Source organism: Dipodomys merriami, unplaced genomic scaffold (assembly GCF_024711535.1).
Source record: "Dipodomys merriami isolate MVZ:Mamm:240054 unplaced genomic scaffold, mDipMer1.0.p SCAF_133, whole genome shotgun sequence".
Lineage (NCBI taxonomy): Eukaryota > Metazoa > Chordata > Mammalia > Rodentia > Heteromyidae > Dipodomys > Dipodomys merriami.
In genome coordinates, this window is record NW_027202638.1 from 338,496 (window position 1) to 365,018 (window position 26,523).

Genomic DNA, 26,523 nt, shown 5'->3' on the forward strand with positions numbered 1-26,523 from the left:
GAGCAAAAGCAGCAGGTACTGAGTTTGAGTCCCAGTCTCAGACTTAAAGAAACAACTTCATTACTAGGCAGAGGCAAGACAATTTGTGATCAAGGACAAGCTGGCCTTAGAGGCCCAGTTGATGAGACCAAGGCCCAGGGATAGGTAACCAGCCTGAGGTCACATGGTATGTTCATGAAGGGCCACGTTAGACCTAGGTTGGCATGAACTTCTGGAGCCCACACTCTTGACTGCCATTTGGCCTTATCACCAGATGCTTTGACCTCTGTGTAGTAGGTAGAGTTGGCAAGTATAGGAACAAAGCAACCAAGTTAGGAGGCTTTGTCACAAATCTAGGTGAGAGGCCAGAGGGAAATGACTGTTTAGGGGAAGCATGGGAACAGGGGGAAAGAAAGAGGAATATATGTGGCAGTGAATATATTTGATTTATGTAGTCTAAAATAGAAGGCATGATTTGCATTTTAAAGAATTTAGCACTTAAAAAGAAACAATAATAAGCCAAAATAGGACATGTAAAAGAAAATAAAAACAGGACCAGCAATGAAATAAAGATCAGACTAATAAAACAAGCATATCCATTTTAATGAATACAGTGGAAATAGTGAATGAAAAAAAGAAATACAATTACTGGTTTAAAAGTTGTCATTTGTATGGAACATTATTTATAACTCCTTGCTACATTAGCTAACCAAACTGAAACAGATACTTTGATAGCATGAGATAATGAAATTGGTCAGGAATTTATGGCCATGAAATCTGACACAAGATCCGCTGCCCTCTATCCCATATCTGCCTGAAGACCCTGCTCAAATCCTTTCCTAAGACAGAAAAACCAGTTACATAAATACACAACAATTTGAGTTTATATAAAAAGTTCTCAGGAGAGAAATGGCATTGTACCTCTAGGAGCAGAGATTGCTTGGTGAACAACCAGCATAAGAATGGGCTCCACCTACTTTAGATATGTTTCTTACCAAACCAGGTACCCAACAGGTACAGGCTTAAGCCTGTAATTTGGATTACTCAGAAAGCTGAGATCTGAGGATCAAAGTTGGAAGCCAGCCTAAGAAGGAAGGTCCATGAGACTTTTATCTCCAACTTAATCAGCAAAAAGCGAGAAGTGGAACTCCAATCTTGAGCAAAAAAGCCAAGTGAGCACAAGGCTCTGAGTTCTAGCACTAGTACCAAAAAAGAAAAGAAAAGAAAAGACAAAAAAGAAGTTTTCCCTACCACAGTAAGCCCAAGGTCTTGTTTTAGCAAGTCCTCACTTGGTAGCCCATGCTGTGTCCTCAAAGGATTACAGGTATATATCACAACATCTGGCTCAGACCTAGGTTTGAAAAGCAAGTTTGGAGACACAGATGATTTGTCTAGAAACTTTTGTCACCTGGATCACCCACAAGGCAAAGTTCAAATGTTGCATCTGTTGGCATAGATGAGTTGTAAAGTTTTTAAACACGTCACACCACTGCCATCTCTCATGAGGCAGGTGCATGACAATAGTGAGAAGCAAATTGCCCTGAAGTTTTTTCATGGGGAGATGAGGAAACTTGCTGCTGCTGGGCATGCACCCAGGAAGCTTGCACAATTAGTATGATGGAGGAGGCAACAAAGCATGAAAGACAGTCCTTACCCCTGCCCAACCCTCTCCTTATCCTAAGAGGTGTAACTGCAGTAGAAAACCATAGGGTTAGGATTCCCTGCCAGCCTGTAGGACCTCTCCTCCCTGCTAGGGAGTGAGCAACCCTTTAAAATAATGCCCAGGGCTTTCCAGGAAGTGATTGGGGAAGTCTCCAGAGTCATGGCAAAAAAATGGGCAGGAAGTTGGGCAAAAGGGGAGGCTTGGCCCATCTATACCAGTCATCATCAGATCATGACATGTCTTAGAAAGCAATCTTGCTTTTATATGTCATGTTCAGGCCACTCCAGTTTCCTTTTCCTACTAGAGTTCCTCATATCAAGAAGGAAGGAGTGAAGGGATGTTAAAAGGAAGGAGGGAAGATTTTATAGAATAGATAACACTCACACCAAAACCAGACTATTACGTCTCTCATCCTGGCATCCATTCATACACTGAGCACTCCTAAGCCAGGCTAGGGCTGGGACCCAAGCATAGTCTCAAGACATCTTTCACAAGCAGACACATGTTCACAGACACTAGTATGTCTAGGTGTTATATACGGTGTCTCAGGCCCAACGTCTGGCATGTTTTTGGTACTCAGCAAATCCTGGCTCTCAGCATATTACCATCCCTGTCATTATTACAAGATGTTTCTGTAACTTAGCACAGTGTCTGGTACAGTAGTGAAACTCTGAATGCAAGGTGACTGATTTCACTAATTGAATGAAAACATTCAATTCATGAATACATGAATGAGCACCTTGTTCTAGAAGGTGTCCTTAAAAAGTTTGGAAAGGGTAGGTGCAGTGGTTCTTAACCTGTAATCCTAGCGACTGAAGAGGTAGAGATCAGAAGGATCAGGATTGGAGGCCAGCTAGGGTAAAAAGCTAGCAAGACTCCATCTCAGTAGATAAAGCTGGAAATGGTGGCATTTACCTCTCATCCTAGCCATACAGAAAGTGAAATAGGAGGATCAAGGTCCAGGCTGGCCCAGGTATACATGTATGTGAGGCTCTTTTAGAAAGAACTACAGCACAAATGCTGGGGGTTTGGCTCAAAGGATAAGACCGCCTGCCTAGCAAGCACCGAGTCCTGACTTTGACCCTCAATAACACCAAATACGTGAATAATAAATAGAATAAATGGATGGTTTAGAGAAAGCTTTTGTGGCTGATGTTTGTCTAAATAAAGATGGAACATCAATAAAGTATTGTAAATTTGCTGAGCAGGTTAGCTGAAGCCTTGAACCCTAGCTACTTGAGAGGCAGAGATTGAGGTTTGATATCAGTCTAGGCAAAAAGGTTTATGAAACTCCAACCTAACCAGTGGCTAGATGCAGTGGCCCACACTTGTCACACATCTCCAACAACAGGGAGAAGCACGAGTAGAAGGGACACAGCCAACTTTGCTAGGGCATAAAGTGAAACCCTACTTCAAAAGTAGCCAATGTAAAAAGAGGCTGCTGGAGTGGCTCAAGTGGTAGAGCACCTGCTTAGCAAGCACAAGACCCAGAGTTGAAACCCAGGTCCTACCTTTCCCCCCATCCCCAACCCTGAAATGTTGTGGGTTGAAAGTCAACACAGACATAATGCTGAGTGCTAAATGAGCAATAACAGAGGAGGGGTAAGTTAGAGGACTAGCGAACAAAACAGCATATGTATATAGTGAGATTCTAAGTTTTAAAAGTCCTAATGCTTTAACCATTTGATAGTGAGAAAGGAGAGAATAATGTTTTCCTTTTTCCAGAAAAATAAAGGAATGCATGTATAAATTTATTGGTTTTTACTGATATAAAATCTGTGTAGCACACAATTCACAATAATAAAATAGCCAGTACTCTTTATGGTAAATTACACTGTAGATGTTTCTTCCTTCCTTCCTTCCTTCCTTCCTTCCTTCCTTCCTTCCTTCCTTCCTTCCTTCCTACCTTCCTTCCTTCCTTCCTTCCTTCCTTCCTTCCTTCCTTCCTTCCTACCTTCCTTCCTTCCTTCCTTCCTTCCTTCCTTCCTTCCTTTTTTTCTTTTCCTTTTCCTTCATGCTTGTTTTGGGGCTTGAATTCAGGGCATGGGTGATGTCAAGCTTTTGTTCTCAAGGCTAATGCTCTACCGCTTTGAGCCACAGCATCATTTCTACCTTTATGATAGTTAATTGAAGATAAGGATCTCACCGGTTTTACTGGGCAGGCTGGCTTTGAACCACAATCTTTAGATCTCACCTTACTGAGTAGCTAGGACTACTGACTTGAGCCACAATGCCCAGCTGCTCCTATTGAATTCTGTTGAGCTCTCCTAGCTATAGCAAAACTGAACTTGCAATTGAGCTGCAATTTGACAAGTGAAACTTTTGCCCCAATCTACTAACCCTTTCCCAATGAATTTCTTGTCATTAAATCGGATAGGTGCTCCTCTTTTTCACCTTTGTATACATGACATTTTTAGGTTCAGCCCTGTGTTAGAACTTCACTCATTAATCCAGGCTTGAGCACTTCTTAGGATATGCATTATGACATTTTTCAAATATTGGATGAGTATTTTCCTCTTTTTAAAAATGTTATTCACCATGTAGTGACTGCAGACACGACTCACCTTTTAGTTTAATTTACTTTGACATTTCTTCCACCATGGTCAGTCCAGGTGACCAACAAAGCCAGAAAGCGAGCCCTCATTTGCAGCATTTGCCAAATTTAGGGTGTAGGTATCATCACTATACCAATTTTGGGGTTTCTCCAGTTGTATAACTGAGAAGAGGCATGTTTTGACAAAGTAACAGAAGTGATCTCAAGAATCCAGGTGATGATGGGTAATAAGTTTTGAGTATTTATTACTTTTTCAAGTATTCAGTAGTCACTTTCCACAGCTCCAGTTACTCACTGAAAATATAGAGTGAAAAATTTCAGAAATAACGGCTCACACTGGTCTGAAGTGTGTTGACATTTCATGCCATCCTGTGTTGACTTATTCCTCTATCCTCTGTATCCATGCTGTAGGCACTAGTCACCCAGTGGGCACTTAGTTACCAGATTGTGACTGGCACAGTAAATATCACCTTGTTCTATCGCCTATAACTGCTAACTGTGGTTAGTGGGCATACACTAGAGGTCTGAGAATGTAAGCAGTTCCTCCAAGGATAAGGGGAAGACTACTTTATTAGTTATTTTCAAGTTAATATTTTAAGTTGTAATCATGGGTATATTTTAAAGCTGATGGTGGAAGTATGTTTGGCAAGTCAAGCAAACCAAACAGCAAGAACAGCAAAAAACCTGTACTGAACTCCTGAACATTTAGTATTTGAGAAGTGGTATGAGCTGGCTCCCATACAGCCAGTTCCCTCCTTCCCAGTGAGAGTGGAAATCTCCTATTAAGGTTAAGAGCTGGGGACCTTTTCTCACCTTGCCCTTCCAAACTTACATATAGTTATTTCTTCCTGCTGCCTGTCCATCCAAAGGCTCACCACTTCCTAAATCTGATCATGTGGGGAGGGGGCTGGGGCTGTGAGAGAGAGGGTTCTTAACCCCGCGTTCCTAAATCTGAGCCTATGAGAGCAAGTTCTGAAGCTACTCTCATTGCGCATCTACTCATGAAATTTAATGTCCTTCTATACTGGTATACTCTATAGTTTACACTTATTTTCCATCTGCTTTTCTTTCTAGAAAAAGAAGGAAAGAACAATGCTATATGTTCTAATAGGGGTGACTCTGGACTGATGATGAAGGCAGCTGTCTAGTTCCCCTAAAGCATTCTTCAAAAGCGTCCTCCCAAACCTTCCCCCCCCCCAAAGAAATCTAACCCTGCCAGACAGGTTGGAGAAGCTAGCTGCCTTTTCTGCCCTCAACCGTGCCTCAAGAACAAAGAGGCACGTTTCCTACTGGCAAATGAGCACACGTTTATCAGCAAAGTAAATGTTGATTGAGAAATTTGACCAAAACAAGCTCTTCCTGGATCCTCCCTCAGCTTTATTTCCCCTTCTTAAGCAATATCTCTATCCAAAGATGTGGAAAAGTGACAACTGGAGGGGAGTAACCTGTCTACCCTGCTCCAGGACTGACTCACAGCAGGTTATTTTTGCCCTGGTCGGTAAATAGCTGATCCTTCAATATCCTGACAGAGCCTTGCTCCAGTGCCTTGCCACAATCAGACTAGGACGGTACCTTCAGATCCTGCTCTGCCATCAGACTGACCAGTGCCTGCTGTGGTTACATATACTAACTGTCCTCTGCTCACATCTCCCTGTCATAGAACCATTTGGCAACCTGTGTGCTCAGTCCTCATCTCCAGACCACACCAGAAGGCACAGGCCCATTTCAAGGCTGTGTGGCCCATCTTCTCTTTAGTAGAGGAGAATTTAGTAAGGCGCATTCCTGTTCCTTATTTCCAGTTCTCAACCCAGGTGGGCACTGCTGCATCTCTATATCCCAGGTCCTTTAAACAGTTACCTGTGTGCTCTCACCAGCCCTAGCAGGCCTGCCTGTACCACGCTAAGGTCTTACTGTCCATGGGGACATCCAGAAGCTCAACCTTGCCCATCTGGGACTCATGACTGTGTAAATATGTCTCTGGAGCTGCGCTGCCTTCACCGCCATTGCTCTCTCCATTGACTCCTCTGACTCTTGTCACTCCCTTTGTTGTCATCAGCACCAAGATATTATGCTGCACTTGCCTATCACAGGGACTTTTTCTTATTTTCTGTTTCCAACTCTAAACAATCATTCAAGATCTGACCCAGCAGTTGCTGGAAATTCCCAGCTTTCCCTGCTTTGGCCACAGCCTTGATGGGGATAATTGTTTATATTGGGGTCTCCTGACCAAAATGACATGAGATAGGGCCCTTTGCTCCAACCACAGAGGTCTTTGGAAAGGGGCCATATCATGATCAATATCCAAACATAGAATCATAAGCGAAATTGTTCTTTTGATTAACATAAAATTCTTCTACTTTGCTTTGCATTGTGAAATGACAACCATAGTTGAGTAATGATTAAATCATGTTATTTTTCTTATTTTTTTGCTTGCGTGACTCTTTACCAATATTGTTCACAGATGTTTAAGTAATTATTAGTAAATTCCACAGAAGGCCTATTAGTTAAATTATTTAACTTGTTCATTAACCCTTTTTTTAAAAAAATAATGTGCATGTTTAGGACAGGAATGTTTTCTAGTTGTCATTTCATGAGATAAATGAGCTTGGAAATGAAGATGGTCTAAATGGATGTGAATGTCATTTTATCTAACTGAAGATGAATGCTGAATTTGGGGAGTTATAGTAGAATCCAGTCCAACTTGCTCTGAAGGAGATTTATGATCATGGGAGCTAAAGCTTTGTCTCCCAAGGGCCCTGCTGGTAACATTAACTCCTTCAGCTCTGTAGTCTTGCGCATTGAGAAAAGGTAACTTGCATGAGTAGGGGCCAAAGGAAGGATGTGGAAGTATGTTTGGCAAGTCAACCAAAGCAAACACAAAAGTAACCAGTCATCTGGGCTTGTAGAATTTAAAGTAGTTTGACAAATGAAGAGCCACATTCTATCATGTATCATGCCAACTAGTCTCACATTTGATTATCTTGGCTTTCTTGTTTTTTCTAGAATGTCTTTGGGGCGGGGGGAGAGGGGGAGAGGTCCGGTTGTGGGGCCTGAACTCTGGGCCTGGGCGCTGTCCCTCAGCTCTTCAGCTCAAGGCTAGCACTCTACCACTTGTGCCACCAGGCCACTTCGGCTTTTTTCTTTTTGCTTATGTGGTGCTGAGGAATCGAACCCAGGGCCTCAGGCATGCAAAGCAAGCGCTCTACCACTGAGCCACCTTCCCAGCCCTCTAGAATGTCTTTCAGGGAGAAGTCACAGTAGTGCTAGTAGCACTGTTGATCTTTACACAGCCTTATGGAACCAGGAATGGCCTTTTGATGTGAGCTTGTTTTCTACACTTGCTTTCTGAAATCCCGTTCCCAGCCATGGCTGGTGTTGTGGCTCTGTTGTGGCTGAGATACAGGAAGGAGGCGCCTTTGATGGACCATGATTGAACAAATTAAAAGATGTATTAAATTGAACTCTGCTGATGGTTGTAATACCTGTAGAGGGAGCTGGGGCGAGCTAGACTGCTTAATGAACAACTTGAAGAAAATACACTTGAACCTCTAGGTCAAATGCTAAATTCCTTCCACAGGTGGGAAGGCTGTACCTCAGAAGAAAGGCCGGGTTCCATTTTTGGAATGACCTTACTCTTCTAAAACTTTCCCGGAATCTCTTATCATTAGTTCCCCACCCAAAAGATGAAAAACACCATCTGACTTACAATTCTCTCATCTCTTATTTGACTTTGCAACTTTCTTGGCTAACAGATGGCCAGAAAATGTGTAAGCCCAAATAAAAGTAAAGCATGGGCTTCACTGTTTCTTCACTGGTGCTAGTTGCTTTTGGAAATTAAAATTATGTAAATGATCCCTTGGCTTGAAGTAGGAAAAGCAGAAATGAAGGAAACAACCCTAGCACTTGAGTATTTTAGTTTGGGTTGGGCACAGTGCTTTTTTTTTTTTTTCCTTAAGCTTTTAATGCTTCCTTTTAAAGAGAAAGAAGAGAAGAGGCATTTGGTAAAAACATTTCACAAGTTGCTCATTCACAATGCTTGCAGATCTTCACTAAGAGCCAGCCTAAAGTCAGAGAATATTAGAGTCCTTAGAGGAAGTAGGGTTTTTTGTTTGTTTGTTTTGGGGGTGGGTCCCCTCCACCCCGTTTGTTTGCTTGTTTGTTTTTTCCTGCTAGTATAGGGGCTTAAACTCAGGGCCTAGGCACTATCTCTTAGCTGTTTTTTCAAAGCTGGCATTGTACTGCTTGAGTCATACCTCTACTTCAGCCTTTTGGTGACAAATTGAAGATAAGCATCTCTTGGATTTGTCTGCTCAAGCTGGCTTTGAACTGTGATTTTCGGCTCTTAGCCTCCCGAGTAGCTAGATTACAGTGTGAGCCATTGGCACCCAGCTTGAGGTAGCAGTTTTAACTGACTTGAGGGAAGAAAGAATTCTAAAGTAAGAGACCAGAAGAGAGCCTGGACCTCTCTGGGTTTGACATCTTTCTTACCTCAAGGAGTTAAAAGTCTGGGCCTGGGCGTGATCAACCAGATGGTCTTTAACAGTAACATGGTTCATATTGTTTAGATTATCCTGTTGCAAGTACCGTGCCTCGTTTACCTTTTATGGAATAAAGTGTAGAAAATTGACCACAGATGTAAGTAACCAAGAATGACGGGGAAGCTGTTGTTACCAAGCCTCTCCTTCTCTCTCCAACATGCCTGATGGCACAGATAAAAAATGAAGAAAAAAACGGGAGGCAGGCAGTGAGAACTAGTTTGCTTTTACCTCCATAGCTCAGATCTGAGCGCATCCTTAGCACACCGTTGTGCGTGTGAATGTACCCTAGACTTGTGTGTAGGCTACTCTCAAATTGTGATGAAAGCATAACACATGAGTCATTTGTCAGCCAGGTTAGAAAGGCATCAGGGACAAGGTCCACATGCTGACATGGAACAGATTTGTGGCCTCGAAGTCTCTAGCAGAGACAAGGGGTGACATCGCAGAGCCCGAAGAGTGTATTCCTCTTGCTTAGATTGCTATTGCAGCTGCAGGATGGGCCAGGTTTATAAGAACTAGGCCCTCATGATTCCGAGAATGTTTTTCTGAGCCTTCTAAAAGAATCAAGCACCCAGGAGAGGCTAGCATAGAAAGGAGCATGTTGAGACAGGCCTGGGTTTCCCCTTACAGAGGGCTTCTTAGGATTATGAAGGCATAAAGACCTTTTTAAATCCTCTGAGGAAAGTAATAAACTAGGCTTTATGAAGTCTCTTGATTTTTCTTGGACTTCGTCTCCTTCCATGTTCTATAGGCAAGACCAAGCTGGCTTTTGACTCTGTCCCTTCTCGGTGGCACTTGCTGCCTCTCTGCCTGTGGCTCGAACTACAATCAGGTGACCAGTGTCTGCTGGCAAGCCTGCTGGAGGCAGTGAAGGCCAGTTACACGAGCAGGGAATGGGCTGCTCGTGGTCTCTGCAAAGTGGGTGCTGGGTTGCCTCCCTCCTTCGGTGTGGGGCCCGGCATGAAATGAGTACCCTGCTCTGGCCACATTGTCATTTCTGTCTTCTTATTCCCCTAAGTTCAGCTGCCCTCTTTCCTGCCAAGCCTCTATTAATCCCTTCCACTCTTCCCTCCCTCTAGAGCCCTGGCTTTACTGCCAAGAAACTTCCCACCATCCCGGATCCCTTAACCCACTCTTTGCATGCTCTCTAGAAACCTAGGCTTGACTCTGGACACCATTGCTCCCCAGGCTTCCCTGCTTTTCCATATGCACTTCCAGTTCCGGGCCACTTTCTCCCATACCCTTTAAAGTTCCCCTCCCTATCAGGAATGTTCTTGGTGCTTGACACTTGAATTCCATCACACACTCCTTTTTCTATCTTCATGAATTCAGCAGCCTCCTTTTGCTGCCTGTCCACCAGCCGCACTGTCCCATTACTTCCTCTGTACTCTTTTAGCTGTGCCACTAATGACTTTGCTCTCATGGTCCACAGTGGGGTCCCTGTTACCTCTGAGCACATGTCCCCCCTGATCACCACCTTCCATCTCACCAACTCTTCTATGATTCTTGTGAAACCTCGCTCTGCTGCTGCTTGCTGCCCATCTTCCATTCTTAAAGACATATCCTAGACCTCACCCAGCACAACCTGTCTGACTGTTGATTCTTCCAGTCATACTCAAGAGCATGCTCCATTTCCCCTACCCCATTTCCATCCTCTCTTGACCTTTCATTGCTAGGAGATGACAAGATAGAGGAGCAAAAGATAGGGGAGAGGAGAGAAGATGAAGAATGAATATAAAAGGAAGCTGGCAGCCTGAGCTCTGCTTCCTATTCATTCTCACCTTGAACTTCTGCAAAGTATCATCCAGCCTTATTCCATTGATACCCACACATTAATTATACTTCAAGCCTTGTCATTTATTCATTCTTCAGCATCTGTTTGGGCTCCAGTTTCATTGCTAGAGATTTTACTTACATTATCCCTACTCCCTGTCAAGATAGGTATTATTGTCCCCTCATAGGTAAAGCTCAGGGAGGTTCATTTTTAGCTCAAATTAAGGCAACTAGTCAGTGGGAGAACTAGGGTTTGAATCAGTGCTTGACACCACCCCTGCCTCATGCAGTGCTACAAAGCTGGTGCTCAGAAAAAGGTTGCTGCATTGATTCTAGGAAAATTTGGATTCCAGGGTGTGAAGAACGTAGAGAAGAGGCATTCAGGCTTGTGGATTGGCCCAGCCACTTCAGAGGAAGGATGAGGTTAAAACAGGTATGATAGAGCCTAGATAGTTCATGTCTCTGGATGTTGCAACGGCCCAAGAAAAGGAGGATGCATAATCAAGACAGTGTTCAGGAAGGAAAGCAATGGGATGGAGGACGTGGCAGAAGAAAACACCTGTTATGATCCCAGAGGGTTTTGTGAACAGTGAATCTTGGAGTCTCTGTCATGGTTTCTGATGCACCCTAATGCATCCTCTCAAGGAAAAAGAGGAGGAATGGGGGAAATAGGACCAGCCTTTGTCTAGTTATTTTTCTCACTCTTCCCAAGACTTTATGGCAGGAGAGATGGAAAGAAGGCCCAGCTGTCTCCAAAAGGGAGTCCCTGGGACAGACACTCCCCTTTTCAGTGACCTCCCATTATTGCCTGGAGACACACACCCCCCACCCTTTTTTTTGATATAGCCTTAAGGCTTCCACTTTAGGAGGTGATTGAGCCATGACTGAATTAGTCATACTTGGCTTCAGCTATGTTGGGAGTAGGTGTCTAGCCTGACTCACCATCATCCCTTTTTCTGGGAAAAATGGTGCCAGTGCTCAGGGACCCAGCTATAGGGGCAGGCTTGGGAAGCTGTGTTTTAGACCTTGTTTAGATTTTTTTTTTTTTTTTTTTTTGCTAGTTATAGGGTTTGAACTCAGGGTCTGGGCACTGTCCCTGAGCTTCTTTTGCTCAAGGCTAGCACTCTACCACATGAGCCATAGCACCACTTCCAGCTTTTTCTGTTGATGTGGTACTGAGGAATCCAACTCAAGGCTTCATGCATGCTAGGCAAACACTCTACCACTAAGCCACTTTCCTAGCCCCCTTGTTTAGATTCTTAACCAAAGACCAATCAATCTGTATCTGTGCACTGCAGTCCCCTTTATAGTCAGCTCCCTAAAGCTGTTCAATTCTTGTTGTGGCCCCATGCCACACTTCTCTAACGTGTGCCCTCACTGCTTTCTCCCCTCACCCCGACACTTTCCAGGTACATTTCTGCCCCCAAAGCCTTCATACCTTCTGCTTCCTTTTTTTTAAAGATTCTTCTTCTGCTTGAGAGGTAGGTATTCATATAACCTGGGTCCTTCTCAAATCTCTGTTAAATTTCTTCTCCCTATGCTTCCAATCCCTACCTCCAGAGACCTGTTAACACCTACTTACAAATAGCACTTCTGGTTTTCCTAGCCATATGAATTTAGATTGTCTTTCCCCTTATAAGAAATAAGTATCTTATAAGAGGGATTTTCTCTGATTCATCTCTGGGTCTCCAGTATCTAGAACAATTTGGCATTGTGTATGCTCAGTTATTATTTGGTAGAAGGATGAATCACCAGCAACCAGCTTCTTTCTTAGGAATTTGAACTAAGGGCACAGTGACTTTCTTGGTTAATGGTCATTACTGGCCCTATGAGGTCAGTCAAGGCATGGGGCCAGCAACCTTGTGTGGTCACATGCAAGCATCAGAAGATAGCCAAACTCAAAAGAGAAATGGAAGCTGGCAGCAGTGGCTCAGGCAATTTGAATCCAACCCAGACAGGAAATGTGGTGAAACGCTTATCTCCAACTAATTATCAAAAAGCCAGAAGCGGAGCTGTGGCTCAAGTGGTAGAGCATGATCCTTGAGCAAAAAAAGTTCAGGGACAGTGCCCAGGCCCTGAGTTCAAGCCCCAGGACCAGCACCAAAGAAAGAAGGGGAGGGAAGGAAGGAAGGAAAAGGAAAGGAGGGAGGAAATGAAGGGAAGGAGGGAGGCAAGGAAGGAGGGAAGGAAGGAAGGTATATCCAGAGATAAAAAGAATGTTTTGCCCCTTTCTCTCCTTCCCCCTAGGGCCTGACTGTATTGAGATTTCTGTGCCCATCAACTTCCCTGTGTTATATACTTGGCTGCTTTTATTATGTCTTCTGCATGCCAGCAGTCCAGATGGGCTCACCTGTGCTCCTTGCCCCAGATCTTATGAAACTGAAGCCCAGGTGTTGGCTGGGCTTGGCTCTTTTATGTGGAGTCTCTGGGGAAGGAGTCTGCTGCTAAGTTCGTTCATGTTGTTGGCACAGTTCAGTTCCTTGTAGTTGCAGGACTGAGGCCCTGTTTGTTTGCTGGCCTTGGCCAGGGGCTGCTCTTAAACCCATCCCCAGCCTCTTGCCAAGCAGCCTTCAGCATGAAAAAGCCCTCAAATACTCAGTACCTCCTGACTTGCTCTTCTGCTCACAGAAGAAACCTCTGCTCAGTACCCCCTGACTTGCTCTTCTGCTCACAGGAGAAACCTCTGCTCTTGTGATTAGGTTAGGTTTTACCTGGTTAATCTCCTTTGAGTAACTCAGAATCAAACTAGTAACCCTGATCACAGCTGCAAAATCTTTTAGCAGATCACAAAGAGAGTCAGGGCATGGTGTCTCATCGTAGTCACAGTCCTGGGATTACAGCAGGAAATCTTAAGGGGCCATTTTCAGATTCTGCCTACCATACTATTTTTTTTTTCATTCTCCTTTAATTAATAAGTCAGGAAAGGCAAAGGTCTGTTGGTTGCAACCAAAGCAATAATGGCCATAATCCACAGAGGCCCAGCCTTGGGCCACAGAGGGGATGAAGTTATAAACTTTGCCTTCTTGACCTGTACTAAAATGTGGTCTTTCTTTTTCCTCTGGAATCAAGTTCACAATATAGAGATGTGAGAGATTAGACCATCTGCCAAGGTTTAGATGCCAAAAATAATGAAAATGGACCCTTGCCTCTAAACTCTCTGGTAGAAAACTTTTTATTTTAATGCTTTTCTTTAAGGATTGCTCTCCAAGTGAGATCACTGGTGATCCTGAGCCTTTTCCCATGACTTAATTGACAGCCGAGGGCCGCCCAGTGCAATCTCCCAGAATACATGGAGGCTAATTGGCCGAAAGCCTCAAAGCTCTAGTTGAAATGGGTGATTTTGGTTAATCCACACTTACGAAGCCAAAAAACTATTAAGGGTGTATATTTTTTTCCTGAGGTAATATCAAAAAATTCTGTATAGAAAGGAATAAACTATAGTTTGAGAATATTTTTTTTTTGTAATTAAGAGAAAAATGTAAGGCAGAGTGAAGTATTTCCTGCAGATATAAATCAGAGCAAGTTCTGAAGCCTTTTCATGATTCAGAGAGAGGTCACTGACTGACCAAATCTGCTGAGGGAGGCAGGATGAGATTAAAAACAACTACATTTTTATGATTTTTTTTTCCTCCTGCTGCCCAATGTAACACAATTTTCCACAGCGCTGTAGGAAATCGGAGATAGGGAATTGCTATCCAGTTCACTGCCTACTTGAAAACATGTATAGTAATAGTCGAGTGTCAAAAAATAGCATGAGGTAAGTTAGAGGGAGGTGGGGAGAAGCTTGCCATGGGTAGAACTGCCGGCAAGTTGAAGAATTAAGCTTATCCAATTGTTAAGCTCGTGAGTCTAGAGATTCCGAGGGGAAGGGGCTTTCCTTGCAGCCTACCTCCAAACCCTTGCTTGATGCATGGACCAGGGCAGAACATGGAGACAAGACACCAGCAGCCAGGCTTGAGAGCAAGTTAGGAAAAACGAGGATGCAGCTATGTGTGAAAATAAGGAAGTTCTGGGTCTCAGGTGGGTCATGGAAGCAGACAGATTCCTTAACTCTTTGGAGACTCATTGTCCAATGGAGATCCTAGTACTTAGTTAGCAGAGCTGTCATAAGGTTAAATACTGTACATACATGAGTTGTATAGCAAGCATTACCAAATGGAAATGACTCAACTACAGTGTTCTGAGCTCTAATAGGATGAAATTGAAACTCTGATCTGGGTTGATAGATCCAGGGAGCCCATTATAGATATTGGAAATGGAGCAAAAGACAGTTTTTTTTTTAAAGGTCAATAAATGCAATTCTTGGAGCTCAAGCTTATTTGGAAGAGGCAGAGGGGTCAGCCTTAAGGATGACAGAAACCTCAGGCCTAGAACAAGAAGCCCATGCTGCTTAGATGGGCACAGGCACAAGGTAAGCCTGCAGCAGCCCAGCCTGAGAACTGGCCCACTGAGAGAGCCAGCATTAGGCCCAGGTCTGAGCACTTGTGGGGAAAGAGCCTGCTCCTGAAGCTTCAGGAGCATAGAAGGCAGGAGACTTTTGTGGCCCCTAAGTGACATAAAGGGGGTTTCCAAAAGCAACAGGGCAACTTGCGAAGGTATATTGGGGTGCTTTAAAGTATTAACTAGACTTCTGATAAGCAGCCTCCTTGTAAATGTAGATATCACAGATAGAAAATGGAACTCTTGACTTCTGGTAATCACCCTGTTGAGATGGTTCATTTTTTGGTGGTGGAGAGGGGGAAAGCATTTATTAATGCTCGTTCTCCATGTTCTAGGCCTAGCATTCAGAAATGCAGTCTAGTGGATGCCAGACTGGAACATATAGGTGTTTGGATGGAAGGAGGTGTGGTACCATTTCTGTTGTCCCTCCCCTATGTGCTCACCTGGCAGTGATTTAGTGTAATGACCTTTGCTGATTCTCAGACCTGTACCTTACTTCTGGGCATGTGTCCTCTCCCCCACCTTTGAGGTCTCAGTGGAATCCTGGGACTTCTGGGAAGCCTTGACAACCCACTTGCCTGTTGTCCAGGCACCCATTATCCTGTTCAGTGCCTCATTCCTGTTTGCCACGTTTCTTTGACAGCATAGTTTTGCAGCACAGAACCTGGCTTCAGCTCCCTAGAGCCCTCCTGCTTATGGTTTCTACATTGGAGGAAAGGGGGCACCTTAGTGTTGGCTAAATGGTAAGGTACAGAAGTAGCATCCGGGGCAGAGGTTAAAGAGGTAAAATACCACAAGGCATTTCAAAGAGCACCATAAGCCCAAGTCCAAAGGGCCCACAGTAATGGGTAGATGCTAAAGACAGGTGTGAAGAAGCAGGACACACACAAAGTTTCCACCTAGTGCTTATGATAACCGAACTGATTTCTGTGTATAATGACACTCAGCCCACTGTAGCTATTGCCACATAGAAGAACCTGAGGAATCAAGGGTCTTAGCTGGGGCCTAGGGAACAGAAAGCAGCCAGGAAAGGAAATTGCGGATTTCAAGAGCAGCTGGATTTCTACGTGTGGTGGTCTCCCCAGAACAGAGCAGTTCTGTAGTCCGTGGGTAGAGTCTGTGTGCCCTGTCCTCCAGAGAAGGGGCTGGCCAAGTTGTCAAGTAGGCTGTAGTCTGAGGGAGGGCTCTGCTTCTAGAAGGAATTAGACTTAACCACTATGTGTCCAGATCCAACTTAGTCCCAGGTCTATGGAAAACTAACTCTGATCATATTTATCCTTGTTTTCTGAGATGACTTGGATATTTGGACACATTCGTCAAGGTCCATGCCAGAAAGAAACGCACATCAAACTGTAGAACTTGAATATAGCTTAGTAAAGGGTTTGGTTACAGAAGAGTAGGCTTAGTATACTCAGCAACTACGTTATTACTCGTAGGCCCGAAGAGACAAAGATCTAGAGGTAGAGAAAGTGATAAATCAGTCACAGTCTTCTGTTCATAGTGACCCCAGAACAAAGGGATCAGGAAACAAATAGCCCAAACTGCTTCTCCTCCTCTTGCACCCAGATTTCTGGGGATACTTCTTGACTTAATTTAGTAGAGGACAGAGGGCAAATGTGCCCACTGATGCAATCCCTTCTGGGCAGGGAGCAGGGACAAACACTGGGCTTCTTGAAACTTAACTAACTTCTAGGATGTGATCTACTGATGTCCTCTTCTATCTAGTACCTTCTATCTAGTGCCTCTTCTATCTAGTGCGTTTGCGCATAGGCCACGTGTGAGCCCCTGGGTCTTAGGCTACAAATCTCTCTTTCTTAGAACTGACAGGAGCTGAGAAACACAGGGCCTGGCACTGTACCTTTAAAGTAACAGCTTGCTCCATACATATGGGAGCCATATGTCCTCAATTTTCCAGCACAGTCTCAATTTCAAATATTCTGTCCCATTTTACCCATAAGAACACTGGCATTTGTCAGATCACATGTTCCAATTTTTGATTCAGAAAATATGGTCACTGTATCCCTATACCACAACAAATGCCAGATGGTTTAAAGAGCTAATTTTTTTTAATGGTATACTTATCCCAATTGTTGAGGAAAGACAATTTTCTGACTATTGAAGCAATTGAAGAAATTATCAGTGACAAGTTTGATGGGTTCAATTACATTTTTTTAAAAAATACCCTTTTGGAGTATAAAGAAAATCAACAAAACAAAAACGAGGAATGAGAAGAAATAGATTGGGAAAATAGTTGAGATAAGCATGATGGCTAAAAACTTAGTATCCAGGAACTTTGGGGGAGTTTTGTAAAAATCTGAAAGGACATAATTAAGCCTCCATGGACAGATGGTCAAAGGATATAAGTAGACAATTCACACCAAGAGAAATGTTCACTGTAAACAAATCTGAGAGAGAAAAGTAAATAAATTCAAGTGAAGATAACTGTGAGTTACTATATCACACCTATTATACCATCATAAAGTAAATAAAAACAATAAATTCTAATGTGGGAAGAGTTTTGTGAAAACATGCACTCAGACTTTTAAGAAGGCATTACAAATTAGATTTTCATTTTTCCTCCTAGTAAACAGTGTTATGCTATACAAAAAGATCACAGAACCAAACTTCCACTCTGACTCAGTCTACTTTGGAAATGTAACCTAAGGAAATAATATGAGGGGGGGGAGAGAGAGAGAGAGAGAGAGAGAGAGAGAGAGAGAGAGAGAGAGAGAGAGAGAGAGAGAGAGAGAGAGAGAGAGAGAGATTGAAGCAGCCCAAATTACAAACAATTGTGTGATGGCTTAAATATATTGTAATAGGTTAGGATAAATGAATATTTTATTATCACTAAAATACCAGACAGGCACAATTTGTCAATACATGGAGAGATAGATTTTTAAATGCTAACTGACAAAAGAGGTTATAGCAGTAATAACTGGTCATGTGAAAACTAGTTTTGTCCAAGTCTGAAGATTAGATAAGAATCCAAATTTTGTAGTTCCTTGGGCTTCTATGGTATGATTGTCTTCTGTGCTTCTTGGTCCATTGTTTCCTTTTAAAAAAATACATTATCTTTAGTTGTACAAAGGGGTTTCAGTTCAACATGTCAGTTTATGAGGACAATGCATCCTGACCAATATAATCCCTTGCATAGTTTTCTCCATCTCTCCTGACCCTACCCCTACCCTCATTAACTGATTCCATTTTCACGTGTACATTGACTCTCAGGACTGTATCTGCCCACCTTTCCCTTCTTATTGCTGATTTCAGAAGTTCTGACTGGAACTAAGTTTTCCATAAGAATAGAAGCAAATAAGTACATGACTGTGAATCCTATACATCTGTAGTTAAGACTCAGAGGCAAATGCTGGCTGCTGCTTTAGGCAGATCCCCTTATGGGTTGAGGAGCTGCTTCCAGTGCTGTGTTGCATGCATTGGCTCCATCTCTTCTCTTGCTGTCCTAAATATGACTCATAAATACCTGAGTACCTGGCTATACCAGGTGGCAGGCTCTTTTCTCTGTGTCTATAATAGAGCTATTTATACTTGACTATAAAATTGCTTCAGCTCCATTCATGTAAAAATCAATCTAACAACCCACCCTCACTTCAAGGAAAAGGTTATAGAATCTGTACTATATATTTTGTGATGTTTTTAAAGCCTTAAATACTAATCTTCTAAAGATAAAAGCAGAGGTAGATAAAGAGAGTTCATTACATAAAAGTGAACTTGGCAAATACCTAGTCCACATTTCTCTTGTAAGGCAGGCATCCAGAGAGGTCTGGAGTACAGCCCACTGCAGGCTATCTCCAGCATGCATCATATACCCAGCAGGGAAGAGGGGACAGGGCACATTGTCAAGCCCTGGGCCTTATACACAGTATCTCAGTCTGGTTGGACATTATTGACTTCCTTCCAGAAAATCCAAGATCCATTGGTGTTTTGCTCACTAGGACAGCAGTTGTAGGAATTCTTTGTACCCAAATCCTCTCAGAGTTTGTTCAGACCCACATTTTATTTGTGTGATTTGAATTTTTATAGTAGAAAAAAATTGGGGAGAGGAGACTGAGGACAGATTAATAAGAGCCAAGTTCAGTCACTGACCCTGTAAATAGATGCCATGTATACTCTCAAAATGTATAAAAGGAAAATTTCAAAGCAAGCCAGGAAGGACAAAAAGTCCTCTGGGACATTTATCACCAAGACCTCTTTCTGTACAGGGAGAGAACACAGGTTTCGAATACTGGAATCTCTATTCAGACCTTTCCCTGAGAGCTCTTAGAACATCATCTCTTCACGTGGAAAATGTGACTGATGATGCCTACTTCTTGAGACTATTCAGAGTTAAAATAATTGGATGAAGTACAGAAATTCCTGTCTGGTACAATTAAACCTCTGAGAAGCAGGAGAACCTCTCTCCCTTCCTGTTTCTGCCAGGGTACCTTGTATACAAGAGTGCTGACTGAGTCTCATGTGCAGAGCTTAACTTTCCTGCTATGCAGTAGAAATAACTAAAACTCAGACACTAGTATGTGGTGTGGCCATACTGTAGCATGGGTAGTGACCTCAGTAGAAAGAGAAAAGACAGGGAGGGCTGGGACCTGGACCAAGTCCCTTCCAAGCACGTAATAAGAGTGCACTAAGACCATGAGTACGCATGTTACAGGTAAAGATACAGTCTGACCAGCATAGGTCACTGACAACTGCTAATAGTATGCTGAAATAGTATGCAAAGAACTGTCTAGGACAACGTTAGAGCTTTCTATCCCAATGGCTAGACCAAATGTGGCCACAGGAAATCCAGGTGGGATGTTGTTGCTCCGATGTCTGGAATACAAGTGGCAATCTCAGATCATTCTGAAGTTTTAGCCTTCCAGGAGCAGATATGTTTGCCCAGGGCTCTTGGAATGAAGTACCATGTTGATTATTGAATGGGGGTTCACCCATTGGGACCAAAGCAGAAGCTTCCTGATACGAGTCTGGCTAACATGCTGGGTGCCTGTGATTGGAATGAGGTATTCTCAAGGAGCTGATTATGTTGTTGAACCTACAACAGCGCCAGGCTAAAATGGCTCCTGAAAACTGAGGCAGGAGGAATTATAGCTACAAATCAGATGATCCCTGCTATGGAAGGGCAGGTGAGGGGGTACAGCTGTTGGGAACCAGAGCGGACCGGGTTTTGTCCATCTTGGAAGAAGATTCACTGCCTCTGGGTTAACATTAGGACTCATCTCCACAGACTTTCAATGGGTGATGCTTTCCTGTTCTTCACCCTTCCTGAATATTCCCCTTCCCGTCTTGCCCTTCTCTTCTTTTTTGCCCCTTTCCAGCTTATCTAAATCAGTGTGAGTTGACATTTAGCTAAGAAGCTTTATCGGAATTTTGGTGAGAGGAGAGAACTGTACGTAACAGAAAATCATATTCCATATATTATAGTGGCTTTAATTTGAGTTTAGTCATGATGTCTAATTTGTTTTGAAATTTTAAATCTCAATAAAGAGATTTTATGTTTCTTTAAAAGGTCATAGACTTTTAGAGCACCATTTAAGGCTCTGTATTAGCCACCTCTGGTGGCTTCTGAGAAGGGTTCTCTTCATTGTCTTACTGTTGCTCTTCTAGCCAGGATTTCCACACTCCTTTTTCTTTCTTCCTCTTAGAATATTATAGTTTCCAGCCAGATCCATGGTTTTCACTGGAAGCCATCTCCACACCAAGGGGACATTAGGCAATGTCTGGAGACAATTTTGGTTGTCATGAAAGGGAGACAGAGATATGCTAGTGGCATTTATAGTAGAGACCAGAGATGTCATTTAATGTCCTGCAGTATACAGGACAGCTCCCCACATCAAAGAATTACCCAGTCTTAAGGTCAGCAGTGCCTCTGTTAAGGAGCACTGAACTAGATTGTGGTGCATTATGAGTTGATGTGATGTCTTCACAATCTCCTTTCCAGATTTTTGCAAAATAATTATCACCAGTAGCAACTAACATTATCAAACACTTACTGCGTGCCAGGCATCCTCCCAAACCCGTTCTGCATATTTATTCACTTCATGTTTTCCATTAGGGAATGTTGTTATCTTATTTTACTAAAATTGAACAGCAAGAGAAGACTGGGACATGAGAACAGTAATTTGCCCAGAGTCCCACAAAACAGTGACTAGTAGAACCATTCATTGGGAATAAGAATGGTAATAGTTGTAGCAGAATTTTTATTATTGTGTGTGAGAGTATATGGCTTTTTGGTGGTTAATTGGAGATAAGAGTATCACATACTTTCCGGCCCAGGCTGGCTTTGAACCAGGATCTTCAGATCTCAACCACCTGAGTATCTTGTATAAACATCAACCACTGACACCCAGCTTAGACTTTTATTGTTTATATATCAAGAGCTTTATACATGTTTAATCATTTCATCTCTGGTGTGACCTTGTGGAATAGAAGTGCTCTAATACTCCTTTTAGATATGTAGAAGTTAGGACTCAGCTTGTATTTATGAATTTGCATGCTTTTAAATTAATGGCTATTTCTCCCACTGTACTGTAACTCCAATAATACAAGGGTCATGTTGTTTCTCATAGCATGTTGCCTCATAGCAACCCCACTGCTCAGCTCTGGGTGTGTTACATATACTTCATGATTGAAGGAAAAAAGAATGAAGCAGCCGGGCGCTGGTGGCTCACGCCCGTAATCCTAGCTACTCAGGAGGCTGAGATCTGAAGATCGCGGTTCAAAGCCAGCCCGGGCAGGAGAGACCGTGAGACTCCTATCTCCAATAAACCACCAGAAAACCGGAAGTGGCACTGTAGCTCAAGTGGTAGAGCGCTCGCCTTGAGCTGAAGAGCTGAGGGACAGCGCCCAGGCCCAGAGTTCAAGCCCCACAACCAGCAAAAAATAAAATAGAATGAAGCATCAGTATGTTGGCTGCTAATGGATGGACCAGTTGAACCCTGATTATGGCTTGGCTAGTTTGCCATATTTTCTTTGCCATATTTTCCTGTGATTCTGTCACTCACCATACCTCAAAACTGTCCAGTAAGAATATTTTACCATACAGTGCCCCTCCTCCAATTAAAACAAACGAGCTCTTAGGGAACTTGCATCAACAAGTAAGGCATCTAATCTCTAGTAGCTGTAAACTCATGACCATGTTAAACCCCAGGCTTTCAGGCATGTTCCATTGTCCCTACAACCTGCTCTCAGAGGACCAATAGATGTTCATGTCCCAACTTAATGAAATTTGATAACACATAACGCTAGGTAGAGATACTTTTTTTATTTTTCCTGTCTGATATCTGGATATTTTCAGAACCTAGATAATTGTATTCTTATTTACATCAAGCATGCAGGTAACTCTAGACTTTTATATCTGTATTATTTCTGAGGAAGTATAATATGATTATGAATGACAGTAATTGACATTACATGCTTTAATTAGATTTCCTTTGCTGTGAATCAGAACCTTTTAGCTCAGTCCTACGGTGCTATTTCTAGATTTCTCTTTTACATACTCTAATGTATTAGGCAGTAAGTACAACATAAATTCATTTTTGTAGATTCTATATTCCATAGATTAAATGAGATAATGCATGTCAGGGGCTCTGCTTACTTCCAGCTATATAGTAGTTATTAATCAAAATATCCTAGCTGAATTTGCATATACTGTTGGCTATTTTGAAGAATGTTGTGCTTCTTGGGTGATGATCTTGAAGTTGACAGTTTTATTTTTGTTTGTTTCTTGGGGCATGTACCAAGCATTAAACCGAGGACCTTGTACATGTTGGGTAAGTGTTCTCCCACTGAACTACATCCCTAGCCCAGTTGTACTTCTAAAAGGAGCCCCTTTGCAAATAACCATGGATTCTTATACTAAATACATCCCAGAGTTTCTCCTTCTGTAGCTTTTAGGGGAGTTTTAGAGTTTTATCTTTTTCCAAAAAGGAGAAATACCCCTATATTACCTCCCTACTGCCACCACCATTACCCTCATTCAAAAGCCCTCATCTATCTTCTGGAGGTAACAACATGCTAAAAAGGATGAGAGGGAAAGTTCTAGGTGTTAGCTCCTTTAGCCTAACCCCTGCCTTCATTTGACTACCTCACCCTGAAAATGCATGCACGGCTCCTAGGCCTGGGAGCACTTAAGCACCCTGCAGCATTGTTTCTCAGAACAGTCAGACCTAGACTTTCCCGAAGGAACCAGAAGAGAGACTCCACTGATGGATTTAGACTGCAAGCAGCCACTTCCTTCAGGGCTGATCCTCTCTGAGCAGCACCCTGGAAGCCAGTCCTGAGTACCCACAGGGGTGCTCCATCAGCCATACTGGTCCTCTCCCTGCTTTGTCTGCAGGTGGAATCGGGGAGCAGTACCAGCACTCACCTCCCCGGGTAGTACTTTACATTAACCCAGCCAACTAGCAACCTCAAAGGCCACAGTGCCACATATTCAAAAATAAGAGAAGAAAAAAAGATTGCACACTTGTGCTGACCAGTGTGTCTACAGGCACTCGCATGTCTTCACTGTCTAACTGTAAGCTTCGTGTCTCTCTCCTGATATGTCAGGTCACTCACAACACTGCAGAGAAAACTGAGGGCACAGCACTGCGTGTCCAGGGCTGGCAAGGGTTAAGAACTATACCCACAACTTGCCTCTGCCACACTTGAGGCTTGTGGTCTTGTGTTTGTGTATGGGCTAAGACATTTTTAGGACCCCTTAGGTGAGACTCACTGGGTTCCAGTATTTGACCCCTTTCGGAGTGGCAGCCCAGCCTCTACCCTGCCTGCACTGCCTGGTCACTTGAAGTAAACCCCTAAGGGAGCAGAGACAAGCAGGCAATCTAGATTGCAGGTTGCCATGAGGCAGGAGTCAGAATCCCGCCTGCTTTGCAGCAGGTCTATGAGTCTCAAGTGGCATCCTATTAAATTATATAGGCGGCCACTTGTTCTCCACTGATGCTCTGTGCCGAGTCGTACTGAGCAGGCAGCAGTCTCCTTGGGAAACGGTTGAACAGATCCTGTAGTTGCACAGCCCTTCTGGCCTGTGAAGACTGTTCCGAGAGCAGAGGGCTGTGGGGTGCCACAGGAAGAGGGCAGCTCTGGGATGAAGAGACCATGACTGTGCCTGCACTTGTAAACCATGGGCTGTGGGGCACTTTGCCCTAAAGGTAAGTCTGAGTCTGGATTGGGGATCCGTTGGCCAGCTCCTGGCTCATCTCTGGAGATTGTTTCTGTGATGGGGACCTCTGCTTCTGAAGGGTGTGTCTGTCTGTGTCTAGGTAATACTCATCTGACCTGTGTTTGCCTAGCTCTGTTAGAGATCATTGTGGAAGTGGGGGGGGGGGGGGGGAAGAGAGGAGCAGTTGAGAGGTAGGGGATGCTTAGGAGTTGGGGGAGAAACTGCAGATGAGCAAAGAAATGAAAAAGTGAAGGACTTAGGCAAGAAAAGCTCTGCCTAGGTAATTTGATTACTTACTATCCTCTGCTCTCCCAAGCTGCACAAAGAAACATGGTCTTTTTGAGGGGTCACGTACCTGCTAAATGCTTTTCCTAAGACCTAACCAACCAGGTCTCCTGCACAGCTGGGCACCAAGGAGTCCATAATTCTTAGTGACAGTCGTAGAAAATGGATAGATATCTTAGTTTGAGAGCTCATGAGAATTCCAGGTCTCTCACCAGTTTGGAATATATGGAATGATTGCACATTCTTAGCAAGATTTTCTATTCAGCTTCCACCTGTAGGTTAAACATGGCTTCAGCGTTCACTTTAGGGGGGTGGGTAGCTGGGCTGAAATGCCTCCCTGGGAAGTTTGACAGGCTCAAGGTCCCATCAGTTTGAACTCTTGATCCCCATTCTGAGAAGACCGCAGTTAATAAAGCCAGAGAAAAGGTGACAACTTTCAGCCATATGGGGCCCAAAAGGTGGCCACAGTAAGTCTTCTTAACTCCATTGAAGGTATGTTGGAAGTCTTGGCTCCCTTGGGGTATCCATGGTTTTAATCACAGATGAGAACCCCACATTAATAAATACATAAATCCCAAAGCCACCCATTTGCTCCATGTGGGAAGGCATTTATTTGTGTTGAAGCTTTCACAGCTGGAGAAGATGACAACTCAAGGGAGAAAGTGTGAGACTGCAAAGGATCCATAGGCCATAGCTCACCTTGGAAGGCCTGAAGCAGAGCCATGTTTGTCTGTCAGTGGGATGGGGCTTAGGACAGACACAATGGAAGAGAGTGTTGAGGGAGTTCATACTGCCATTGATAGAGAAGTATTTCATTGTTATTTCACTACACTTCGGTGGAGCCCAATGGGGTCAGATATTTACCAGCTATTTCTAGTTTTTCTGTATAAAAATGGCACTTAAATGTGTTTGTTAGTTTTCCTTGAGGACATTGATAGACATCTTATAAAGCTTGATAATGAAATCATTATAAATTAAGAATAGAAATGCTGCTTGAGACGTGATTTGGATTTTCTTTATTAGGCTGACTTTATTCTCAGTTGGACAAATTGTTCTCACTGATTTTTTTTTATTTCTGAAAACAATCTTGTCATTTACTTCTGCTCCTCTTGCCCAGAATCTAGTTCCTTATTGCCATTTAAAGAAAGGAAACAAAAAAAGGTCTGTGTCATGGATCATGCCTATAATCCCAGCCTACTCAAAAGGTTAAGATTGAAAGGTTAAAGTTTGAGGCAGTGACCACCACCTGTTGCTTGTTTCTGTCTAGCAAACCAACACGTGGAGGTAATCAAAACACCTGGTTGATTGTGTGCCTATATAAGACCTGCAAATCCTTAGCTCCGGGCTCTCCTCCTAGGCTCGGCTGTGTCGGAGTGTAGGACGAGGCCCGAGCTGCAGTCTGTTTAAATAAAACAGCTGTAGAGTCTGACTCTCGGTGGTCTTCTTGTGGGGGGGGTCCTGCGAACTTGGCAGGATCAGAAAGATCAGAAACTATCCTGGGCAAAAAGTTACCAAGATTCTCATCACAACCAACAAATCAGGTGTGTCTATGATACCAGCCATGTGGGAGGCACGGGTAAGAGGCTCACAATCCAAGGCTGGCCCAAGCAAAAACAAAATCCTGCCTGAAAATAACCAAAACAAAAAATAGTTGGAGGTATGACTCAAGTGGTAAAGTACCTGCCTAAAAAACATAAAACTCTGAGTTCAAATATCAGTACCATCAAAAAGAAAGGAAACTAAGAACTTCTGACAGTGGAAAATTTCTAACATATATGCAGAGATGGAAAGAAAAGTATAATACACTCCCCAGTGAACCCTTCAGCCACTTCAAGAGAAATCAGTCCTGGTTCATTTGAACCTCCCATCTGATCTTCAAAATTATTTTGAAGTAAATCTCAGACATGTAATTCAATATAGATCTTAAACATAAGGATTTTTTTCTTTAAAAAATAATTATTTCAGGGCTGGGAAGGTGGCTCAGTGGTAGAGCGCTTGCCTTGCATGCTCAAGGCCCTGGGTTCGATTCCTCAGCACCACATAAGCAAAAAGAAAAGAGCCGGAAGTGGCGCTGTGGCTCAAGTGGTAGAGCGCTAGCCTTGAGCTGAAGAGCTGA

The 26,523-nt window shown here is 43.2% G+C and overlaps 1 protein-coding gene and 1 long non-coding RNA gene across 4 annotated transcripts in view; one reads left to right on the forward strand and one right to left on the reverse strand.

The window, feature by feature from the left end:
* The window catches only part of Parva (parvin alpha), a 146,188-nt gene that overhangs the window by 52,993 nt on the left and 66,672 nt on the right, over window positions 1–26,523 (forward strand). The window contains exon 1 of one of the 2 annotated variants that reach the window (XM_070019401.1): window positions 23,940–24,111. The exons of the other annotated variant lie outside the window; for it this stretch is intronic. Within the exon in view, the coding sequence (XP_069875502.1) occupies window positions 24,084–24,111 (28 nt within the window). The 5' untranslated portion in view covers window positions 23,940–24,083. Of the gene's footprint in view, window positions 1–23,939; window positions 24,112–26,523 lie in introns of those variants that run through there. 2 annotated transcript variants of the gene reach the window in all.
* The window catches only part of LOC138825045 (uncharacterized), a 188,955-nt gene continuing 180,239 nt past the window's right edge, over window positions 17,808–26,523 (reverse strand). For both annotated transcript variants that reach the window (XR_011371311.1, XR_011371312.1), the window contains exon 5: window positions 17,808–17,999. This is a non-coding gene — a long non-coding RNA (uncharacterized lncRNA). The remainder of the gene's footprint in view (window positions 18,000–26,523) is intronic.